Source organism: Schistocerca gregaria, chromosome 1 (assembly GCF_023897955.1).
Source record: "Schistocerca gregaria isolate iqSchGreg1 chromosome 1, iqSchGreg1.2, whole genome shotgun sequence".
Classification (NCBI taxonomy): Eukaryota; Metazoa; Arthropoda; class Insecta; order Orthoptera; family Acrididae; genus Schistocerca; species Schistocerca gregaria.
Window position 1 is genome coordinate 680,040,408 of NC_064920.1, and position 25,717 is coordinate 680,066,124.

The 25,717-nt window shown below is 41.5% G+C and overlaps 1 protein-coding gene across 2 annotated transcripts in view; it reads right to left on the bottom strand.

The window, feature by feature from the left end:
- LOC126363198 (flightin) overlaps positions 1-25,507 on the bottom strand; it is a 63,678-nt gene extending 38,171 nt beyond the window's left edge. Inside the window, exons 1-2 of one of the 2 annotated variants that reach the window (XM_050007944.1) lie at positions 25,404-25,500; positions 5,478-5,650 (exon numbers count right to left, since the gene is read on the bottom strand). In XM_050007944.1, coding sequence (XP_049863901.1) covers positions 5,478-5,526 — 49 coding nt within the window. In that variant the 5' untranslated portion in view covers positions 5,527-5,650; positions 25,404-25,500. Of the gene's footprint in view, positions 1-5,477; positions 5,651-25,403 lie in introns of both variants that reach the window. The other variant, XM_050007945.1, reaches the window with a different exon arrangement.
- Between the last annotated feature and the right edge of the window lie 210 nt (positions 25,508-25,717).

Here is a 25,717-nt window from a genome sequence, read left to right on the forward strand (position 1 = left end):
TCGCCACGAGACGCTACACTTAATATTCCCTCCCTCCCTTCTTCCTTCATTCCTTGCTTAGGCTTTGGACGTGGAGACAACTGAGGCACGAATTGCAAATACCTCGAGTCGGAAAAAACCTCTGCTGCCACAGTCAAGTGATTTGGGAATGTGTCCTGACGAGGGTCATCGTCGGCTATAGCGGCTTTCAACTGCAGGTAAAGCGGATGCAGTGCAGGAAGTTGTGTGTCAGTTCAATATTGGAATACAACAATCAGTGGGCAGCCATTCCAACCAGACTTGCTCCTTACTATGCGGTGCAGAAGCTACAGCCCATATGTGTTTGACGAAACCGATCTCTCAGTGTTCACAGACGACTTCCTGAAACCCACGGATCCATGTAATCAGGTAAATACAGAATTTCTTGACTTCCGAAAAACATTTGATACAGTATCACATCAACGCTTAGAAAGGAAAGTACGATCGTATGGGGTATGAAGCGGAATTTGCGACTGGATACAGGATTTCTTGGCAGGGAGGAGACAGCCTATTACCTTGCACGGGGAGTCACTGAGAGATGCAGGAGCGTATTAGGTGTACACCAGGAAATGTGTTGGAACCCTTGCTATTAATGCTGTACATTAATGACCTTGTAGATAATGTTAATAGTAATCTCTAACTTTCCGTTGACGATGCATTTATCATAATGTAGTGCTTTCTGAAAAAAAAAGCAGCACAGATATTCAATGGGATCTTGATAAAATTTCAAAGTGGTGTAAAGATTTTATCAACGAGTCACAACTGGAATCGGTCAACTCATACAAATATCTGGGTGTACGAATTTGAAAGAATGGGTAGCAGACTAGTAGCATAGGGCAAGTCGTACGTAAAGCAGGTGGTAGACTTTGTTTCATTGGTAGGATACTGGCAAAACGTAATCACTCAGCAAAACCATCCTAGGATATTGAAGAAGAGTGTGGGACTCATACAAAATAAAATTAACCGGGGATAATGAACATATACAAAGAAAGGAAGAATGGTACGGGTTTGTTGCTGCCGAAATGCTGAAGAGCCTGAAATAATAGAAGGTTAAAACAGTCGTCAACTAAGTCTCCTTACAGTGTTTGAAGACCCGCAGTGTAGTGAGAGATCTAGGAATGTACTATAGTCCTCTATGTATTTTCCCGTAGGAACCGAGAAGAGATAACGCTAATTATATTGCACGCAGAGGTCTTTAAGCATTCATACTGCGCTTCGTGCGTGAATGTATTGGAAACATATCCTAGCACTTATATGGAATCAGTAAGTATGTTATACATCCATTTTTATCTCTGTAAGAAGTTATCATTTCCTAACTGCCGGGGATGGCGGTCGTGTGTGTGTGTGAGATGTGCTTTCTTGTGTCAGTGAAGGTGTGTGTTTTCTTTTAGTTGTGCCTGTCTCAGTCTGTCTTTTCCTTACGTAATTGAGGTTCGAACCTGGATTTTCTATTGTTTGGTTATATATGTGTAGCTTATACATTTGTGGTGACATCAGTTTGGTTTCGTTTATGCTCATTGATTAGAAACCAGGACTAAATCTGAAAGCACTGCGGTCCACCTGCCCATGTCATAGCTGCAGATCTGTATTACGCTCGTGGCCTCTGTTAGCTGTATTGTTAACAAGCGCCACAGCGTGGCGACCCACAACTAAGCAAGTAGAGTGGGCTAACATTAATGGTAGTTGTCTGCCCCGATAAGAGCCAGCGGTAGTGTTCCACAACTTTTGCGTCATCGAAAATTTGTGTACCAGCACTGCCCGCGTGTGTCTCAGTTCCTTTCCTTGAACGAGGATCACTTAGTGACTGGATTAGCGCAATGAACGAATTTTGTGTCTATGGCGACCATTTTGTGATGACCCATACAGATCGCAAAGTGTGCCCATACTCTGGGGCAAGGGGGGAAGAGGGCGCCCCCCTCCCCATCTCTATCTCTCAGGGAAAGTAAAAAATAAAATATAGTCATGTGGTTTTCTCTCAAAAAGGGTTAGAAGTCGGTATTATGCAGGTTTTTAACAGGATTGGAGCTGGATCTTTATTATGGCGACGTACCAGTCGCCTTTCTGCTTCCAAAAAATTAAAAATACTTCATAACCACCCCCTCCCGACCCTCTGTCGTGTGGGGTTCTTCCAGATCGTATACTTTCCGTGAGTCTAAATGAATGGATTACCGAGTGTCAAAAATTTGTTACACTTTGCCTAAGATGGGGTAATTACTGTATTGCAGGAGGGAGTTGAGACCATGTTATGAAAAACACGACTGGATTAGAAACCATAGTTCTTATTGCAAGGAATTTAGCATACCTGATTCCATTATTCCGGTAGGAGGATTGCTATTGATTGCTAAAGATATTAGGAGATATGCAACAACTGAATGTCCTACAGACCAAATAGTTCCACAATGGTGAACATTCTTATCTTGCAAATGGCCTGCATTAAAAATACAACAATAGATATCTCGTATTATAGGTAGCTAACTGAGCGCAGTACTAGGGCTTTAAGGCATTTTCTAAAATATGCTATTTTTAGCATAACCGGCTCCCAATTAAACCTTTCGGATGTTGAAGATAGAAATCATACTCCTATCGGAGATTTTCTCACGCTGAACCAAAATCTTACTTTAGTCCAACCCTGGCCAAAGACGAGAAATGTTGGTAATAGAAGTAAAGTGACATTATTTACAAAGCAACAATTTCAGCCTCTTAGCACAGTCTTTTCTGGGAGAGAAGAGAGCCGAGTCGTTACAGATGGGAATAGGCGTTTTTCTTTTGGAACTGCTGTGAGCTAGCTCCATGGTTGGCTGGGTTACAGTGCTTCTTTTTCAAGGCAGTTGATGTGTGACGTCTGAATGCAAAGACGTAACCGAGGAAATACGTGTAGTGATAGTAACCATCTTTGCAAAAAAGTGGTGGCCACGTTAACTGAAACGGAAAGACATCTAACTATGAAAATGTTCAAATATCAGCAGGTTCACCATTTCTAACTACGATAGTCCTTTGTAACTACAATATGCTGTTGATAACATTTTTCAGATTAGGTGAAGTAGTGATGATCTCTAACACGAAGGTTATCTGCTGCGAGCCGGCACACGAATTTGTAGCATGATGAAAAAGTATACTCTGCAGCGATTTTTCAAGGTCATTTCCTGCAGAACGCAGAAAGAGACAGAGCAGTTGAAACTGGCGTCACACAAAGGATCTATGTAAAGTATTTGACTCATTAGGTGATGCATTCTAATTTTGAAAAAAAAGAAGGAAACCGGAAGCTTTATACTGGAATGCGGTGGAACTGAAACGCCCGTCCGGTTACCCTGATTTCATTTTACTGAAATCACGGCGGACAAATCCAATTTCGATTCTCCCACTCAACTATTACTCCGATGTAATGACCTCAAAATATAATCTATCTCCATTTGTTTTTTTAACAGTATTATTGATAAAGACAGGGATATCTTTTTGGATATCTGCTTTAAATTGTTGTGTTTTTATGTTTTATTATTGCACATTGCTTTTCAATTGTTGTTGTGGTCTTCAGTCCGAAGACTGGTTTGATGCAGCTCTCTATGTTACTCTATCGTGAGCAAGCGTCTTCATCTCCAAACAACTACTGCAATCTACATCCTTCTGAACCTGCTTACTGTAGTCATCTCTTGGTCTCCCTCTCCGATTTTTACTCCCCAAACTTCCATCCAATACTAAATTTTTCATTCTGTTCAGTAACTCCTCTTTACTTACGATGTTATCTACCCATCTAATCTCCGACATTCTTCTGTAGCACCAAATTTCCATAACTTCTATTGTCTTCTTGTCTAAACTATTTATCGTTCATGTTTCACTTCCATACATGGCTACACTCCATACAAATACTTTCAGAAAAGACTTCCTGACACTTAAATCTATACTCGATTTTAACAAACTGCTCTTCTTCTGAACTTAAATGCCTGTTAAAAAAAATCTTTTGTTTATTTCAATGCTTGCTCAATATACAGATTAAATAACATCGGGGATAGGCCACAACCCTGTCTCACTCCCTTCTCAACCACTACTTCCTTTCCGAGCACTTCAACTCTTATAATTGCCGTTCGCTTTCTGTACAAGTTGTAAATAGCCTTTCGCTCTCTGTATGTAACCCCTGCCACCTTCAGAATTTCAAAGAGAACATTCCACTCAACACTGTCAAAAGCTTTCGTGTGTAAATGCTATGACGTAGGTTTGCCTTTCCTTAACTTATCTTCTAAGTTAACTCGTAGGGTCAGTATTGCCTCGTGTGTTCCTGCATTTCTCCGAATTACAAGTCAAATGATATCTATTATGATGCAAGATACGTAGAAAAACGTCAGATTGAGCTCCTCAATGACTGGTTGCGGCTAATAGCGTATCTGCACCAAAAGAGATGGAAAATGCTTTAACTATATTTTAAAACTACTCAAAATCATATCATAATTCTAAATTATTTTCTAGTGTTCGTTACATCACTCGCATGTCTGTAACGAATAGGCGACAAAGAGATTTTAGGCTACATATGTGTAAGGTACGCATGTATCAGACATGTTAACTACTTATACAGATGAAAATGCATGTATAACACACTTTATGAGCCCACAGGAGTATTCCCTCGTTTCATGTTTGAGATTTCTTACTTCACGTACCGGAAAAAATGGGCTGTTTCTTACTGTACCTCAGAACGATTGTAGGACATAGTTCTAAGAGACCCCATTACCTGGGGATTCTTTACTCAAAACATTTCAAAAACACAATTGACGTGACAATGCAACAACCAACCGATTAACAAAATGTACAAACAAGACAAAAAGCATTTGATATTTTGTCGTTCTTTACTGTGCACCTTCTTCGTTGATTAAAAGGCTGTACCATGAAATCTCTGACGCTTCTCCGCCACGAGTCCTCTCTGCAAGTGGTTTTTTCCCCTTGTGTTTGAGAATTCAACTGTAAAAGCCTTTTGCTCCTACTGTGACTGCATTCTTTGAATCAAAATGAAGACAGCTCTGGAGTTTTTAAGTTCCAAACGGCTCTCTATTTCTTTACCTACGGCCTAACAAGAGTCATCTTCCTTTCCTATTTTGTCTCCTCGAATAATAAGCGATCGCACTTGCTGATGTTATGACTTTCGCAACGTCTACAACACATGAAAAATTTAAATTAAATTATGAATAGAAGAATAATTAGTTAAATGTATGACAATAAATTTGCAATAAAAATAAATTAGTACAAAAATATTAATTACAGTTACAATATCTATCTTTCTATTACAAAATGAAATAAATCAGTAAAAGGAAACTGTTAGCTTGCACACAAAAGCAAAAAGGTTACACACAGAGTCCTGTACATCCTTACGTGAGTGAAAACGAAGGACGTTCGCTAAATTCATTAAGAGCACATTGTGTTGACGTTAAGTTTTTATATTAACATGCTACTCATACACTTACGCATACTCAACTCACCGTTGTAAATATTTGTACTGTAACCGCTGCAAACGCATGCGTATTCCATGGCAAATTTTGTTAATCCAAGGTAGTGCTATAAAATTGTATCTTGCTGTGTCCATTCATGGAGTGCACAGGTTACACATGGGAGTAGGATCCATGCTATGTAAGGTATAATTTTAACTACTCATCTGTAACATGGCAGGTGTAAATAAAATAAAATATTAGACACTGTCATAAAATGAAAACAAGTAAAGAGCACTTTCTACTCTAATTTTTGATAGAAGGTATCAGGTATCGGATTACTATCCACGCTAATAAAAAGTTAATGATTGAAAGGTTAATGTCAGTACTCAGGTATAATACAAGATAATATTTTATCCATTAAAACCAAAATAAAGTGAGATTGGGTTTATTTGAAGTAAATTGGCAAGAGGATGTAAATTAAAAAGTTCAACTGTTACAGGTAGCGATTAAGAGAACAGTGAATAGCTTTTTAGTTCGACTTGATATGGTTCTGAGCGCAGAGTGGTCCTTTATGGGCACTGTTCACTTCTCTCATTAACATTCTTTCAACCTCATAGACGTAGAAACTTGGGAAGTACTGTTGTGTTATCTGAAACTTTTATCTAATTTTACGTCTACATATACAGGTATGCTTTGCATCCCAATTAGCGATGTGTGGTGGGACTTACATCCTTTATCTGTTGTGGTGTACCACTGCCATTCCCCCTGTGAGATATATGTAGGAAGAAGTAAGATTTTGACGGACCCTTCTGGGAAGGTACACTCTCGAAAATTTAGCAGTCAGCTTCTCCGCAATATACGGATACCGTAGTCATTCCTATAAAGGAGTGTTTTGATGTCCACCAGTCATTACACGCGTGCAGGCAATGTGATTTATTATTCTACAACATGTTGACATTAGCGACATACAACTACAGTCAGTAGCTGTCGAAGACAGTAACGATCTGTGCCTTATTCCACCGTTTCAAACTCTTTGTTGCTCTAGTAACAGGGGATAAATCGCTGCTAGAAGGGAAAAAAAGTTCTTTCCTTTAATTAATATAACATCGAAGAGATATTCCTTCGGGTCCAGCGATTTTTTTCTGTTTCATACTATTTTAATATTTATTTTCCTGCAAATGTGAGATATCTTATTTTCTTGTTATTGTGCGTCAGTTGAAGAGAAGAACATTTCCCTTCGTACTTGATATTCTAGAACGGCTGCGACTGCATCGTTCTGTGTTCAAAGCAAGAGAAATTGCTACAGAAATTACGGTTCTTAACAAAGATGACGCGTTTTAGCAACTTTGAGATCTACATTTACAGCAATGTAATTTTGGATACCTGATCTACATTTTAGTGGTATGGTCATTCGTAATATTCATTATGTATTTTATCTAGCACAAAAGCAATTTATTTGTGAGTACCGCCTATATGACTGAATTCCCGAACGGGAAGAAATCGTAAAAGCTGGCGCACAACGTACTAGGTTACTGAAATGCTGAAGATCAAATGTGTAGACGTCATATTCACTACGATGAGCATGTCGCAGCAGTTGAAAATGTCAGGGAGCTCGTGAAATTGTAAAAAAATGGGCATCTTTTCTGTGGTGTATTTATTGTTTTTATTATTTGCTTGGGAGTGTCAGTGAACGCACAATATGTGCACAGAACGGAGAAATTTTTGAGAGCAGAGTTGAGGGTATTCGTGTTTCCCGCCGCTCTGAGCAAGCCCTGTGTTTATGAGCATGTAGCCGGTTGAAATTTGCCACGATTTTTCGGCAAGATTCTTTCTTGTCACGTTTTAGATTAGTCGTAAGCTATTACACACTACAAATTTTAGCCTTCAGCGTTGACAGCTATCGAGAAAGCGTATGCGACCACAGACATTACGATCACAGATTCTAATAGCGTTTGTTAAAGATGTTGGATGTTGGACATCTTATAACGATGGCTGTCGTATCTTTTATTCAAATATTAATTATGTTTGATGCAGAATTGTTAATGGAAGCAGCTAGTCTTCGTTATTCACTCCCAAAACACGACGTTGCAACATAGTTTCAACTGCAGTAACAAGCGAAGATCTTACGTTCACAAGAAAGAGACCATCAGCCTATACCTTACATTAAATATCTTTGGCATTCAAAATTAACACTCATGGGTTTCAATATCAGTGACCTTATATGCCTTCTTGTTACCTAAGAAATTCAAAGGCTAGCATACAGCGATTGTCTTTATCTCAGATGATGGCCGTGAGGTACGTAGTCAGAATTTCATTACAAAATTTTTTTCTGCATTTAGTTCCGTATCTCAAATGTAATCATATAAGAGGATGAGCTGTTTGTACTTACTCCCGTAAATGGGAAATGTATTTATTCGTAACAACAGGAAGTACTGAAGTTCTATCAAATCCTAGTTACGAAATGAGAGATGTAAACTACGTGTGTTTCGTTTGTGCATTTAGGATTCTAAAAAGTAACGTTATTCTAGATACACTGGCACAGCATATTTAATGAGAGAATGCGACGAAACGATATCACTAATGTGTTGTGCTGAAATCTTTGTACGAGAATTTATAAACAAACACCATCGAAAATATCACTAGTGGAATCAGTTTGATTCGAGCTGGGAATGATCGAAATCTGAAACCCCAGTATAAATGCGAGACCTAAGCGCTTTCAACCAACTGTCACACAGGATTATTTGTTGATGAGTAAAAGATGCGGTATTAATACTTCATGTTGTTATTTAAAGATAAATACAGATAATTTTTACGGAAGAGATTATGAGAGGAGAAATACATGATATAAACATTTTGTACGTTGTGTTGATTGTATGATTGTCTATCATTTTTTTCATATTTCTTGCACAATCATTGTTGTATTGCATTTATGTTGCCATTCTGAGTGATGTTATCCGCAGTGTATTGGTACGGAGCAAAGGAAGATTGAAGTTCTAAGTTATGATACGACATATAATACGCACATTCAAAACCATTGCGGCAATCATGTTAATCGATATTAATAATACAGAATGATTACAATTAGACTTTCGGTACTTGAGGCCTTAGGACAATGAAACTTTGTGAAAACTTCGAACATTCGAAAGAGAAATAAATAACAAACCATTGAAAGAACCACATTTTAATTTCCACATGAGAGGGTAACATTTGTTTATGTTCCAGGTTACAAGCGTTGCTCAGTGTGACGACCATTTGCATCCAAGACAGCCTGGAAGTTTACAGGGATTTCACATCACAGTTGTTCGCAGCACTTTTAGAACTGTGGACTGTGGAATGTTCAGCTGTCGCGACACAGCTCGAAGATGGCATACTGCGTCCAGCATTTTCAACCAACGTTCAGTCAGCGTATTTATTTTATTTGGTAACTCGACGGTTTAACTTTCTTCCATTGGTCAGTTATTCAGTTATTGCCTGCTTCTCTTATTAATATTTACGCGCCTGTTACGAAAATAATCATATAATTATTGATTTATCACAGGTAAATGACAAAAGTTTTGTCATTTTATATCCATTTCCTATAATCATATAGCTAATCGTCTCATGCGAAATTTTTACGTTATTGCCGAAACAGTACTAAAATGCAGAAAATAGGGTAGGAATATCACTGTGTGTCGCAAAACACGATAAATCTCCTTTATTATTGTAACTCACTTCATTTTGAAATACTACTTCAAGTGTTTGTCACGCTTCACGATAAAAGGCCGGTTAATTCTCTTACTGAAACTATAACTCGCAGAAGATAACTAAATGAAAAGCAAAAGAATATGAAGATACACGTCACGCTTTATGAATAGCACAGCATCAAGTTTATTGCGGTAATGTTCAGACCAAATTGTAAAACAAATAGCACATATCTGAAGATGAGAAGACACATTACTGCAACCCGTAAAAACGCAGGGTGTTCGCAGATCTTTTACAGTGGGGGCAACTGTCAAATTTATTACCCTGGATTCTCGATGAAACGGTGACTTCCAAGTAATATGCGAAACAAAATATACCAGAGAGACGTCTATAGTTACACATTAGGAAATGACATCGGTTAATGAAAACTTTTTATCACGATGACATTTAACTGCTTAAGTAAAAATCTGTACTGATCACCCTTTCCTGTTTCTGTATCTTGTGCCATGTGCCGTTGTCTCGGTCACACAAGATTTTTTGAAGGATTCAAATACATCCATCGAATAGCAGAAAACGCTTCAAATAGGATTGTAAATATAGATGTAAGGGCAAATTTTCCTGGTATAGCTTTTATAAATTATGTCAGAAAGCTTTAGGGTCAAAATTACGTATACAGTAAGAGAATGCTGAACTGGATATTTTAATGTAAGGGCTTAACCTTTCGAAATGAATACTCAGGCCATACGAGACATGTGTTTACAAAATGCTTGCAATTCATAACCAAAACCTGTTTGCCGTATTGACGTTGGTGTGCCACTTTGAAAAACGGTGCACAGTCCTCTGTGATGTGACCATGGTGCAGTTAACCACTGTACACAGTTTATGACTCATTGTCACAGATAGAGGGTTATTTGTTACAAGAACCTGCAAATGTGCCTTTAATGTATGGAGGAGGAGGATGTAGTACTCGAGAAGCTCATCGAACGCAGAGGAAAATTTCGCAGCAGCCGTCTTGGTACTCGCAAGGAATTCGTCGCTGTGGATGGAGACTTACGAGAAACTAGTCGTTCAAGTCATAGGGGGGTTTCCGAAGTTCTCGATAAAGAATTGTTCGCACAATAGAATATGATGAGATGGTCATAAACCCTATGGCGTTGTAGATAACATAGGTGGAATAGTATCGAAACAGCTACAATAAAGAAAGTGTCCAAGCTATGGGTCCAGATCATTTTGATCCCAGTATTCAATTCTGTCAGTAAATTACCCGGTGAAATACTGCGTTGGCAGACTTCCTGCAGAACGAGCGAGGTGGCGCAGTTGTTAGCACACTGGACTCGCGTTTGGTAGGAAGACGGCCCAAATTCGCGTCCAGCTATCCTGATTTAGGTTTTCAGTGTTTTTCCTAAATCGCATCAGGCAAATGCTGGGATGGTTCCTTTGAAAGTGCACAGCTGATTCCTTTCCCTTTTCTTCCCTAATCCGATGGGACCGATGCCTCGCTGTTTGTTCCCTTCTTCCCCAAATCAACTAACTAACCCTTGCAGTTCGAATCCTCCACAGTGAGACCTCTTTCAACCGTGACAGTACACAGTGATTATAATTGAGCTTTCGCTGCTTTAGCCAGTTTAGACGGAAAACTGTTTACCGTATGGTTCCCCCACTTTATTAACTTGATGTTCAGACTACGCGCTGCACGATTTGCGTTGTTGGTGATGTTAGTGCCATGACTTGCTTTTAGGCGCAGGTACCGATGCGGCGACGTAGGGTTGAAAAACAAGCATCAATGCACTACAGCTGCAGACAGTCAACATGCGTCTGGACAAGATGAGTAGAGCATTACTCGTAAAGCTGTTCTATAAAACAACAGGAATAACGTTTTTGCCCTTCGCGAATATCGACACAGTAAAAGCACACGGAGAGGTCCTCTGTCTCCACCGGACTTGAAGAACATGATTCAGAAGTTCGAATTAAATGGTGACTTAAGGATTGCTGCTGCTCGGAGAAGCCGACGACCAGTTGAAAAAGTTACTGTTGCCAGGGCTGAGAATGCCGGACCAATCCTCCGTCTTTAAGCAGTGCGCGAGCTGTGCCACTGCAGCTAAACATTCGGCGGTTCACTGTTAGCTGCGAACGATTGTGAAACTGACTCTAGTGCGGTTCCAGGCTGTCATGGATGCAGATGGTCGTCATAATGACAAAGTTTGTAACATGGAACGTAAACATGGTACGCAGTTAAAAAATGTTACCGTTTTATAAGGAAATTAAAATGTGTTTCTTGAAGTGTTTGATTCGTTATTTTATTCCGAGTTCCCTTACAAATCTTTTCACAAAGTTTCATTATCCTACGATCACTCTTTTTTAATGGGGCCCTCTCAAGTAAGGAAAGTTTAGTTATAACCACACTGTATTCCATCTAATGTAAAAGCCTTGTCGGGAATAATGAAACTTGCCTTAAACCACTGGATGTGATTCAGTATCCACATTTGGGCTGGAAGTCCAAGGGATCAAGTATTTGTTGCTGCCCCGTTTGAAAGGTGTAAGTTACCCGGTGTTCAGTCGAGGTGCCCTGCTACAGTTGATAGTGATTTTACCTCTGGTTATGCGCGGGAGCTCGTCGTTTCAACACGACGGTGTACCATTATACTACCAATTAGTGTACATGAGTACCTGAACAGTACCGCTGATAACAAGCCTGCCCCGTAGTAAGTGCGATCGCCGGAACTCACACCTGTAGATTCATTTCCTGTGGGATTTCATGAAATCTTTGCCGCACAAAACTGCGGTAGAAACGGAAGGTGAGCTGGTTAACAAAATCCTACCTGCTTGTCTCACTGTACAAGCGATAACAAGCATTTCCGAGAGAGTGAACAATGCACAGCCTGAGAATGCCCGTCATCGTTCTGAAGAGTTCCTAAAGATTAATTAAATATTTATTTCTGACTACCACTCCCTTAGCTCAAGTTCCTCAGTTCAGGACCTACCAGCCGTATAATTCCTGCCCTAAGAATTTGGGGCTGGTTATATAGGACGCCAGATCTCTGCTAGTAATTCTCTTTCTTTCTCTCTTTATATTTACACTACCAGTCTCTGTCTCATCTACTCACTCGCTCACTTACTTTTTAATGAAGGAGCTCATGTCTTACAGTGAATCATATTTCAAAGTGGGTAGATTAAATTCTACTGGGTTCATTTAAAGATAGCTACAGTCAGTACACCGCTAAGATGTTCATTGGATTTTATGTTTTCGTTGATAACGTCACGAAACTAAGGTTATCGGTAGGCGAGTCTAGTTTCTCAACAGAATATCGCTTTCCTTCGTCGAGCTTTATGGCACAGTTCGCAGAGTGTACCTACGCTGTCAGTCCTAGACTTGAGTAGCCGACCGCGTTGGGCGAGCGGTTCTAGGCGCTTCAGAACGGAACCGCGCGACTGCTACGGTCGCAGGTTCTAATCCTGCCTTGGACATGGATGTGTGTGACGTCCTTACATTAGTCAGGTTTACGTATTCTAAGTTCTAGTGGACTGATGGTCTCAAATGTTAAGTCTCATAGAGCTCACAGTGTAGAATTGATTTCATTCATTTCACTTTTGTGGTAGTGATAATCGCACTCTTTCTAACGGTCGAGTGTTGTGCATTTCTTGACGATAAGCAGATATCCAAACAGTAAGTTTTTCTTTGGTGTCAAGTGGAGTCTTAAGACACAACATTCTTTATATATTCGTACGCGAAAGAATGTGAGACGTTAAGTAGGATCATAACACTCTTACACAGTGGCATTTTTTTTTAACTTTGTAACCGTTAACGCTCATTTGAAATGTTATGGTTGCCATCGCATACGATTACACATCCGCTGCCTTGCACATTTCAAATAGAAGTGCAAAACTCCGTCGGCTGGGGTGGCCGAGCGGTTCTAGGCGTCTCAGTCTGGAACCGCGCGACCGCTACTGTCGCAGGTTCGAATGCTGCCTCAGGCGTGGATGTGTGGGATGTTCTTAGGTAAGTTAGGTTTAAGTAGTTCTAAGTTCTAGGGGACTGATGATTTCAGATGTTGAGTCCCATAGTACTCAGAGCCATTTGAACCATTTTTTGTAAAACCCCTGAACGAATTGCGCGGCATATGCAATGGTTATTTATTCTTTGTGTATGGAAAGTCCTTTTAATTTTATGGTGGAGGTTTTGAACATCATGCGGGCACCTGAATGTGCTGTTTGCCGGCCGCGGTGGTCTCGCGGTTCTAGGCGCGCAGTCCGGAACCGTGCGACTGCTACGGTCGCAGGTTCGAATCCTGCCTCCGGCATGGATGTGTGTGACGTCCTTAGGTTAGTTAGGTTTAAGTAGTTATAAGTTCTAGGGGACTGATGACCACAGCAGTTGATTCCCATAGTGCTCAGAGCCATTTGAACCATTTTTTTTTTTTTTTGTGCTGTTTGAAACAGAGCATGGTCAGTAGGCCACCATTTACCAAGTGGGCGTGGAAACTGTTCATAACACAGGTCTCAGCTCCAACCGGCCTCCGTGGCTCATCGTTGCGCCCCTGCCTCGTTTCTCTACGGTCGCGCATTCGACTTCCATTCCTGGGAATATCATGGTTTTTTAAGTATGCCATTATTGTATGTATCATACAGAAGTTAAGAATCAGAGGATACAAAAACGAACGTTTGTATACTAGGTGCGTAATAATGAAAACTGTTCCTAAAACATACGTTCTGGCGTTCACATAGAATCATAGGAGTCCTCCTTCGGGCATGGGTGTGTGTGTGTCGTCCTTAGCGTAAGTTAGTTTAAGTTAGATTAAATAGTGTGTAAGCTTAGGGACCGATGACCTCAGCAGTTTGGTCCCGTAAAACCTTACCACAAATTTCCAATTTTTTTCCATAAGATGTTGCACTAAAAATTTTATTTATAGATGACAGGCTTAATATTTCGCTCATTTCGTTTTTCATTTTTTTTTAAATTTGTGATCACACAAGCGTTGATAATTAGCAGTCGAAAAATGACAATGCTTAGAACTGCTAAGAGAAGGAGGAGGAGATTAATATTTAACGTCCCGTCGACAACGAGGTCATTAGAGACGGAACACAAGCTCGGCTTTGGGAAGGATGGGGAGCGAAGTCGGCCGTACCCTTTCACAGGAACCATCCCGGCATTCGCCTGAAGCTATTTGGGAAAATCACGGAAAATCTAAATCAAGGTGACCGGACGTGGGTGTGAACCGTCGTCCACCCGAATGCGAGTCCAGTGTGCTAACCACTGCGCCACCTCGCTCAGTTGGTAAGAAACATAAAGAATTGACAGTAGTTATTCCGAATAAAAGTAATATAGCAAATGGAATATGTCGAACGGTAGAATCTTTCGCCGTCTGTTAGCGAGAAATGTTAACAGTTTATCTACCATGGCACAACATTTTGACAAAGATGACAACTTATAAAGTCTGTATGTTGGTCTGTCAATTTGCAAAAAATAAAAATAATAACGTTTTATCTATTGGAGGGTTATGATTTGGTCTGTGGACGTGATGGTCTAGCGTGTAGAGATTCGATCCCAGGAAGGAGCGGTGCTATCAGTTATGATGTATCGGTGTTCCTTTCTGTGGGTAAAAGGTGACTAGGGCAAAGAGATTTCCAGCTTTCCCCACCTGGTGCCGCAGCGAAGAAAGTCTACTTACAGCCAGCCAGCAGCCTTGCAACCTAAGTCGTCAATTGCTGGCTGGATATATTCTAATCTCTGCTTCCTCTACTGTTTTTACCTACTACGTTCCCTCTGGTGCCATGTATGTCTTAACATGTTTGTCATTCTATCCCTTCTTCTTGTCAATGTTTTTCAAATATTACTTTCCTCGCCGATTCTTCAGAGATCCTCCTCATTCTTTACGTTATCAGTCCACCTATTTTTCAACATTATTCTGTAGTAACACATCCCAGAGGCTTCGATTCACTTCTGTTCCGACTTCTCCGTAGTCGACGTCTCACTGCCATACAATGTTGTGCTCCAAACGTACATTCTCAGAAATTCCGTCCTCAAATAAAGATCTATGTTTGATGCTAGAAGACTTCTCTTGGTCCGAAATGCCCTTTTTACCATTGCTAGTGTGCGTTTTACGTCCTCCTTGCTCCGTACGTCATGGGTTACTTCGCTGCCTAGGTAGCAGAATTTCTGAACTTCGTCTACTTCGTTTTCACCAATCCTGATATTAAGTGTCTCGCTGTGCTCATTTCTGCAACCTCTAATTACTTTCGTCTTTCTTCAATTTACTCTCAACCCATATTCTGCACTCACTGGACTGTTCATTCCATTCAAGAGGTCCTGTAATTCTTTTTCACTTTGACTGACGATAGCAATGTCATCAGCAAATCTTAACATTCATATCCTTTCGCCTTGAATTTTAATCCCACTCTTGAAACTTTCTTTTATATCCGTGACTGCTTCTTCGTCATTTAGACTGAAGAGCAGGGGCAAAAGAATACATCCCTATCGTACACCATTTTTAACTCTGAGTACTTCTTGCTTGGTCTTCCATTCTTATTTTTCCCTCTTGGTTCTCGTACATGTTATGTACTAACCATTTTCCCTATAGCGTACCTTTATTTTTCTCAAAATTCGAATGTTTTGCACCATTTTACATTGTCGGGCACTTTTTCCAGGTTGAAAAATCCTGTAAATGTGCTTGATTCACCTTACAGTACTGATTTGAGGAAACACAGACAATCGAAATCAGGCTGACTGGGTCATAATGTCAAAAATAATCTTCATGCCGAGTGACATCATATTTCGGAGTAACTGGTCACCGAGGAAAATAGTGTTTGTTGCGCATAAGCTTGTAATAAGGATAACATGTGTTTCCACCCTAGAACCTCATGTAGGCTGCTCTGTAAAAAATTGCTAATATTGAAACCAGTCTCATAGTATGTTTACTCCCTATGAAGTTCGTTGTTAATAATCAATCACAGTTTGAAAATATCAGTGACAGTCAAAAAAATAATACTAGAAGGGGGAACGTTTTACACTACCCACCGTGAGGTATTGTGCGGCACCTAACCTATGAACTGAAAAGCAAGTGACACATTAATAAGAATCATCAGTCCAATGGTCACCGGGAAGGCATTCATCGATCATTACACATTCAGTATATAGGAATAAAAGTGGAAGGAATTTTACCTGGTGTAGAGCGCTGAGTTAACGGGTCATAATAGAGATATGCTATGGCTTCAGTTCCGCAGTGCTTACTGAAGCATGCTTTCTTTGCCAATGGTTACGCTGATGGCTTCCTTCGACTTCTGAACTTGCTTACGCAGCCAGTTACAGGGTAGCCTACAGTTCAACGTGGACTGCGAACCATAGTGCAACTCTGCATGGTTCTTATCAGCAAATCATTGCTATGGGCGGAAAAAGCGATAAGTGACAGAAAAATCCCGGGGCCCTCAGCGGACTGAGCACCGGACCTCTGGATTGCTTGACTGACATTTGCCCACTGAACCACAAGGGCACCATAAAAATCTACATTTATTGAGGATGTCTTATTAAGAGAACGGAGGTACGAACATGAAATATTTTTGATATGTACAGATTGGCAATGACTGTTCTGGATACAATCTCAGTAATCACATCTTCTTTTCACTCGTATCAATTAAACGTATCCACTGCCTTAATCTCGACACACAATATGCTTCTCGTACGTCGGTCGCGTTGTTGACAATAGTACTGGTAATGCTAGCTACTGAGAACAAAGCAACTCATACTTTTGTGATTTTCGATCAGTTGCATTTCGGTCAATCGGTCACGTGGGTACTGTTATAGTGGAATCGTCTACAGGATGCGTGGGTCTCAAATTCCCGTCCGTCCATCGCGATTTAGTGTCAAGTTGGTTTCTTGATGAAGGCCATGAACAATCCCTTCTCTCACCATCGTACAGTCCGATCTTCTACTTTACTACCCTGCTTCTGATGAAACAAACTTCGACGTGACGTTAATTTACTTTTTTTTTTCTTGCTATCAGAATTTCATAGCGTTTTATCAGTCTAGGTGTTTTACATGTTTATTATAAGAGGACAGATGTAAGAAAGGGGAATAGGTGTAAGACGGACACCCTGCTGAGTTCCTCTTATCGTAATGAGAATGGAAAGTTGGAGCGGCAGGGAGAGGAAGAGGAGAACATACCTGCCGATCAGCCGCATTACAGAAGGAAACACTAAAGAGACCCGAGTATTCCCGGGAGCGTCCTATAATAGCTAGGGTCAATAGCGTTCAGAATCATTTGATTTGCTGTACATCTTAAATCCCCTAAACTTTTTACTCGAGACGTACGCATACTCCTTTCAAATACGACTGCGGATCTGACTGATGCTGCGGCAAAAGCGCTCAAATCTCATATAGGACTCGAGTCCAGTTAGACAAATTACATCGTGACAATCAGCGTTATCAATTCTCTGCCCAGATGTTCTGGTCCGAGTTCTAACTGATATGCTATTTCGTATTTGAAGTCTCAGTTCTGAGATAACAAATGCAACAAAAGTAAGGCACAGTAGAATATATATCCTTTATTCGGCAGAACAAAAATAACGTACAAGCCCTAGCGTTTGTCGTGCCTAGCACTGCTGAAGTGTCTTCGTTGCATTTCGGGCACAGTAGGCGTCACTGACATTTGCAAGCGACCTGTGAGGTATGCCTGTTGCTATTATCGACACGAATCGCTAGAGTGACAAGCATCAGCGCCACTCTTCTTTGCCCTAAGGAATTTGCATCTCCCATTGTGTTCAGTGCTTCTCCCGCAATCACGACATGTTTTGTTCTTAACTGATTTTCAGCCAATACTTAACATCAAACTAAACAATAAATTAAATGATTAAAATTTCCATAGAAATGAAAGGCAGCATGCGCTTCGGCTGTTTAACTCTACGGACATTGGAAATATGAATGATAGATCCGTTGATGGAGAAGACGGGAAGAATTAAGTTCTCAAGAATAAAGAAGGTCATACTCTGTACTGAACTGACTGTGGAATTAGCAATACAAGCGTAGTTATTTTCTGGAGAAAACTATTGTATCGAAAATCACTAAAGGCAGAACAAACGTGATAATTACTTTGATTTCAGATAATACCCGCTGACAAAGAACTCTGTTTCTAGTAACAGGCATGGGTTTAGTAAAACTGACACCATGAAACAAAAATAACACGATTTTGCAACATAGAGTGGACCAGATTAGAAATTACAATGGCTGAGGAAAGATCAGCAGGGTGTTTGGCGGAAGTTCATACAAGTGTGTGACTCACATGATGAACCCTGTCATTCCATCTCAAAAGTTGTTACTCATTTCAAACGGTGTTCGCGGAACGTGCTGAAACTCTAAGATAGGGTACCTTTGCTTTCCTCTTTTAACCTCTGTCGGAGGAATGGAAGTGATGATTATTCCCGAGTAGTGTGATTATTCCCGATTAGTGTGTAGGGCTTGTCATGCTATCGGCTCAAATGGTTCAAATGGCTCTGAGCATTATGGGACTTAACATCTGAGGTCATCTGTCGCCTAGAACTTAGAACTACTTAAACCTAACTACCCTAAGGTCATCACACACTTCCATGCCCGAGTCAGCATTCGAACCTACGACCGTAGCAGTCGCGCGGATACGGACTGAAGCTCCTAGAACCGCTCGGCTACCGCGGCTCATGCTGTCGGTGATTAGGACGAAGGGAAGAAAGAACGAGGATGACTGGTGCCACCACGTGGCTTAAATCTCACGAATGTGACCTAGATGGCAGTCGAGCTTGACACTCTGATCAAACGAACAGATTTCCATCAGAAGCCACGAGTCCGCGCTTCGTAACACCTCTTGGAGAGGACTGGGATTCTGTCCGGGACAGTGGTGAACAGGAGCTGTCGTCTCTCATTCTCTTGCCGAACAAAACGTGGTGACTAAAATCTCTTTCAACACTAGTAGTCTTACTAGATACCTCTTGGTTGATTACTGTTGCACTAGTGTACGTTACGTATCTCAACAACTAGTGTTTTTCCACTAGTGATAAACTACTTTATTGCTATTAGCTTAATTATTTACGACATTTAAGAAAATGATGTAAAAAATCTCTCTCTCCATGGAGAATGCGAAGAAACTCCACATGGTACATCGTTCTACGTATGACCCATTGTCATGTTCTTTGGTCTTTTAGAGTGGAAACGTGGAGGAAGACAAAGCTTAGCTCGATACTGATTGTCTTCAAAATTTGCGTTATCTTGATCGACTGACACTTGTGCCTACAGCGGAAGATTGTAGCGTTCATACGCCCCTTGGACATACCTTTTGCTAGTACTGCTAGGGAAAGAGAACTTTAACGATTTAAGATTCCTGACAGATTAAATCTGTATGCCGGACCGAGACTCGAACTCGGGACCTTGGCCTTACGCGGACAAGTGCTAGCTCTGCAAGGTTCGCAGGAGAGCTTCTGTAAAGTTTGGAAGGTAGGAGACGAGGTACTGGCAGAAGTAAAGCTGTGAGGATGCGGCGTGAGTCGTGCTTGGGTAGCTCAGATGGTAGAGCACTTGCCCGCGATGGGCAAAGGTCCCGAGTTCGAGTCTCTATCCGGCACACAGTTCTAATCTGCCAAGAAGTTTCATACGAGCGCACACTTCGCTGCAGAGTGAAAACCTCATTCTGAGATTGTGGTCCAGTTTGACTGTTTCTGTGGTCAACAATTTCACGTTCTAGTGGCTGACGCGTGGGTTCCGCGACTACACTACAGTGTCCACCATGTTGCGGTAAGGTGTGAAACGAAATCCAGTAAGATGCAAGAGGCCAAATGAGAAACAGTTAAATAAATCAGCATTGAGTCTGAAACGCAAGCAGTCGACGTAGTGAGAAATAAAAAGGTATGCATCACACGAGGATGGCAAACGCGTGACGTTTATCTACGGAACCGTGATCGCTGACGCATGAGGTGGTGGCCGAGTCGAATGGCTTCTGCCAACGTCCCGAGTTAAATTATAAGCTTTAAGCAGGTCTGTTGGTGTGGGGCCATGTGACAGGACACTGATCCGTCCATCGAATGGGAACATCTGTCACTGTAGCCCCACGGGTGCTATTCGAGAGGAGTAGGCTATTTGCATGCGCAACGTTTCATCTTTCGCTTTCTCTTGCAACGTTAACAACAACATAACGAAAACATTACACTCTACATGCAATCATCACAACTACCAATACTAGGCATTTACTCATCATGAAGGGTGACGGAGAGGTAAGGCACTGGACCTGCATTCTGCAGGACAGGTGCTCAAATCCTCATTCGGCCATCCAGATTTTGGTATCACATGGTTTCGCTGACGCTTAAGGAAAATGCTACGAGGGTTCCTTTGGCAAGAAAATTTCCCACCCTGTCCTTCCCCGTTCCGAGTTTTTGCTCCGTCTCTGTTGACATTGTCGTCGCCGGCCGCAGTGGCCGAGCGGTTCTAGGCGCTACAGTCTGGAACCGCGCGACCGCTACGGTCGCAGGTTCGAATGCTGCCTCGAGCATGGATGTGTGTGATGTCCTTAGGTTTAAGTAGTTCTAAGTTCTAGGGGACTGGTGCCCTCAGATGTTAAGTCCCATAGTGCACAGAGCCATTTGACATCGTCGTCGACGGGAAACTAAACGCTAATATTCCTTGTTCCTTTTAAATGATTCCCCAACCAAAAGGAAGCAGGCTGTTGTTATTGTTGTTGCTATGGTCTTCAGTCTGAAGACAGATTGGATGCCATTCCCCACCCTAATCTATCCTGTGAAGGCCGCATCAAAGTGTCAGCTAACTACTGCAACTCATACCTACTTGAACTTGCCTACCGTAGTCGCGTCCTGGTCTCGTTCTATACTTCTTACACCCGTCACTTGGTACTGAGTGAACTATCCCTGATGCCTAAGGATGTGCCCTGTCAAACCAGCCCCTCTTTTAGTCAAATTGTGCAATAAAGTTCGTTTCTCCCCATTTCGATGTCCTACCTCTTTATTAGTCTTCTCTAACACAACACTTTAAAATCAGCTGTTCTCCACTTGTATGTACTTATGTTCGTCCTCGTTTACTTCTAATAAGGCTACACTCCTGAAAAATGCATTCAGAAAAGACTTCATACTTCTTCCATTTCTATTCGAGGCTAATAATTTTCTCTTTTTAACAAACGCTTATTTTGGTATTGGCAATATGTATTTGATATCTTGTGTACTTCGGCCGTCGCCAGTTATTTTACATCCCAAATAAGAAAGCTCATCTACTACTTCTAGCACCTGATTTCCTAATATAATTTAACTTTACCGCGCTTCATTAACTTTGTTTTACTTTCCTTGATGTTCACGTTAAAATATGTTTTCAACAAACTATCGATTCCATTCAGCTGACCTGACAGAATTACGTCATCGCCAAACCTAAAAACTTTTATTTGTTCTTCTTGAACTGTAATTCCTGGCTAACACCAGATAATGATCCCCATGCAAAGCGAACTGGGTTAACGTAAAAATTTATTCCTGCTGCTCGTTACGGTTGTAGAAAATTTTTCGAACAAAGTATCTTTTCCTGCCTTCCCCGATTACAAAATCTTATTAAAATTTCTGCGCTGTCATTTGTGTTGCTGTTTCTAGCATATAAACAGCCAATTAAGAAGGTGTTCGTTCTGATAATTTTATTCTTACTGCTGCCACTCATCTGATCACAATGGCTTGATCGTCAAAAATATTACTTAAAAAAGTTGATTATAACGGTTGTTTGGGTTTGATTCTGCTCAGAAATTATAATGGAACGCAGGTAGTGATAGGGGAGCGGAATTTTTGTGAAAAACTCAATCCCTTTTTTCAATGTTATTTTATTTGAAATGCCCAGGTCCAGATATATATAGTTAACTATTTTGTACGGTATATGGCAAGAGTTATTTGTAAACTGTCTTGACATAGAGTGGTACTGACAGTGACCGCTGGGAGCGAAGTGAGAGTTTTTCGAAAAGAGTGCCTTAAGAAGCACGAGCTACTCGTACAGCACAACAACTAGCGCATCAGTATGGGAGACACAAGCACTGCATTGGGAAGGGAGAGGGAGATGAAAGTTTAAAATACCGTTTACTTGGAGGTCATTTTTAACGGAGCGTCAACTCATTTGTACTTGGATATCGCCCGAAACGACGTCATCTTTTTCGATGGGCCGTTCAGACAGTCGCTTGGATTGACGACGTTTGATCCATAGTTCAATCCACGAGAATATAGGGCTTGTTGCCCGTTGCCGAGGTAGATGCACAACGCACAAACGGTGAGGTTACGAAATGCACGGAACAGAGTTTACACGGCAGAGAGATACACGGCGGCCATAACTTATTGTGACGTTGGGGAGGCGGGAGAGCACCTGGTCGCAGAAACAAATGCCAGCTGCACGCTGGGCTAACACTCGTCACAGCAGCGGCGGGAAGGGCGCCAGGGCAGAGGAACAACTCATTACCGCACTAGCTGTGTGCGCGAGGCTGCCGGTACTTCTCACTGTTGCACCGCCGCGGCGGCCAAACTTTGAGTGGTTGCACCAGCTTGAAGCTGGAAACTGCGCTGCTTGACGCGAGGACCATGGTTTCTTAGCATATACATTTTATTGCCTCAAAAGCTCCATAACTTTTAGTACACTTCGTAATTGTTTATACCAATAACCAGCAAGGACTCTGACGCATTAGTTACTTTACTGCCCCCCCCCCCCCCCCAACACATACACACAACCGCACACCAACCATGTCAAGGCGATGGGTCAGTACACTACTAACGAGTCTACGATCTGTAGATAATTACAGACACAGAATGACAATAAGGCGCTGCAGTCTTGGACAGTGCGGCTGGTCCCGGAGGAGCTTCGTGTCCTCCCTCGGGCATGGGTGTGTGTGTTTGCCCTTAGGATAATCTAGGTTAAGTAGTGTGTAAGCTTAGGGACTGATGACCCTAGCAGTTAAGTCCCATTAGATTTCACACACATTTGAACAGAATGACAACAACCAAGTCTGCTTTATGCTTAAAACACTTGTACAAAGGCAACTGCACGCGTATGTAAATGTAACTCAGAAGATGTTGTCTAGTTATAGCAGGTAACAGGTGTTGTAGCACGCTGTCAGAGATACTTTCGTAGGGGCAGTAACCGGAAAAAAAGACTGCTGTCAATCGTAAACATCCTGTAGATCCACTTTGAAAATGCGACGGTTTCTTCCTGTCGAATGAACCGAGCATCTGTTACAAGTACCTGCTTCCGACGAAAATAGGAATTGTCAAGAAGATTCTTAACAAAAGAAAGAAGGAAGGGAGAAGTTTAACATTCCGTCTGCGACGGTGTCTTTATAGATGGAACACAAGGTCTGGATGGAGAAGGCTATAGCTCGTGTACTTTTCGAAGAAAGCACCCGGGAAGGATAAAGGAAGATTAGGATTTAACTCCCCGTCGACATCGAGATAATTAGAGACGGAGCAAAATGTTGGATTGTTTCAAGGTTGGGGGAGGAAGTCAGTTGTGCTCTTTCAAATAAACCATTCTGGCGCTTGCCTGGGGCTGTTTACGGAAATCGCGGAAAATATGTTCCTGAATGGTCAGAAGCAGATATGATCTGTCGTTCTCCCAAACGCGAGTCTAGTGTGAAACTATCCCGGAAATTGCCTAAAACGCTTTAAGGAAACCACATGGAGATCTGAACCGCCCTCACCCAAATGAAAACGCAGTATCTTACTGTTGGGTCACTCAGTGAAAATCTTAACAATGGAAATATTTTATTTTAATGTAAGTCTATACGAAGAGTACAGGTGAAACTTTCAGTACAGCAGTCAAGAAAGAGTACAGCCTAATGTTATGTTTTGATTTAATAACTTGAATAATTAATTTTCTCCAATTGACTGTTTCGATACACACTGATTTTGAACTCTTCGGGGCCTTATACCAAATGTTACTGTGGTTAATGGGACATACACTTCTCTGTTAGGTTTAAACATACAAAATAACACTAAAACGTGAAAAGGAGAATGCTTGATGCTGGTGAAGGGACTCTTTCCCTCGAGTGCTACTACCGTTACATGTTAAGACAGAACCCAGCGCAGTGAAACTGAGACCAAATACTGTATTATCCAAACGTACAAGTAGATAGAAATGAATCGAATTGCATAATATTCTTTCCATAGACTACAACGTCAAGAACACTTACTACTGTATCATAATATTTTATATGTATGCTACAAGCACAACGATTTCGAGATCAAGAAAAAGTTAGCTATAGTAAAATCGTCAAAGACATTACACTAATTTTGCCACTGATTTTGTTAATCGTTTGCTTCGTAACACATATGTTTCTTTAAACGTAGTCTGTGTGCTAACTAACAGATCTTCTCCACAGTACAGCAGACAAAGCGGGCGTATTTCTGCAAGATATTCCATCATCTTATCGGAATATGGTTGATCAATGAAAACTCCAAATACTGGTATCTCTTCATCTACCTTTACAATTATACTCTCTGAACCACTCTGAAGTGCATGGCAGAGGGTATGTCTACGGTACCAGTTATTATGGCTTTTTACCGTTCCATTTACTTACGGAGCGCGGGAAGAATAATTTAAATACTTCTGTGCGCGCCTTAATTAATATAATCTTGTCTTCACGGTTACTGTGGCAGCGATATGTCTCGATGAAGTGCAGAGCCTTATGACTAGCAAAGGAATAGTTCAAACTTAAGTTAACTAATGACTTTTAGTGTCAGTTAAAGGAATTTGTGAGGAAGTGGCTGCGTAGGTAAGTGCCACAATTGAGATTCAAAGATCCAAGGATCGATTTGCAATCGGTCCACGGTTTGTTTCGGACAATCGGCGTGGTTTTCACTGCTGATAATGGTCTAAACATATGAAATAATCAGAGCGTATCGTACGTAATTAGGGTTTCATGTTAAACAAGAGGTCCCTTGACAACTGGCTAGCCCAGAAGAAGACGAGGGTGTAATGCTGTGTCTTCGATACGATTATGCACAGTAAAGCAGTTTGAAGTTAAAAACAATCACGAGGTTGACAACTGTTTGAGCTGTCCGTCAGTACCCCTAAAGCCTCACGGGAAGTCCATTGGTTGTGGTTTACAAAGTCTTCACCTGAAATTTCTCTTAATGTGCGTATGATGTGTAGCGGAGCAAACAAGAGGCTATCACTGATATCACGTGCAAAAAATCTATCACCGATCCCATTTTTAACTTTTGAGCGTCATGGATAGTAAAAAAATAGAAATAAAAAATTAAAAACTAGGGCGTGGGGCGCCGTTGTAGGTGTTGCGCAGGCAGCGGGAAGCAGACGCGGGTTACCTGTGGCGGTGAAGTCGAGCGTGCGAGTCTCCCGGGCGCTGCGCGGCGCTGCTGGACTGGCGGCGACTGCGGCGGCGGAGCGCTGCCTCCTGGCCCCGGCTCACCCCACCCCCGACGCAAATACACGGCGGCGCGGCCTTGCGACCCGCGGCACGCCAAACGCGCCCAGCCACACTTGGCCCTAACGCCGCTTGGCACCTTTGTGCTTCGTCATACCTTTCTGGAAGGCGGTCTATCTAAGCTCTCGAGAACTCACCACGCCGGGTTTTTCGAGTGCTTTAACTCACCCAAAAGAAAGGACGAGTGCCCGTGTC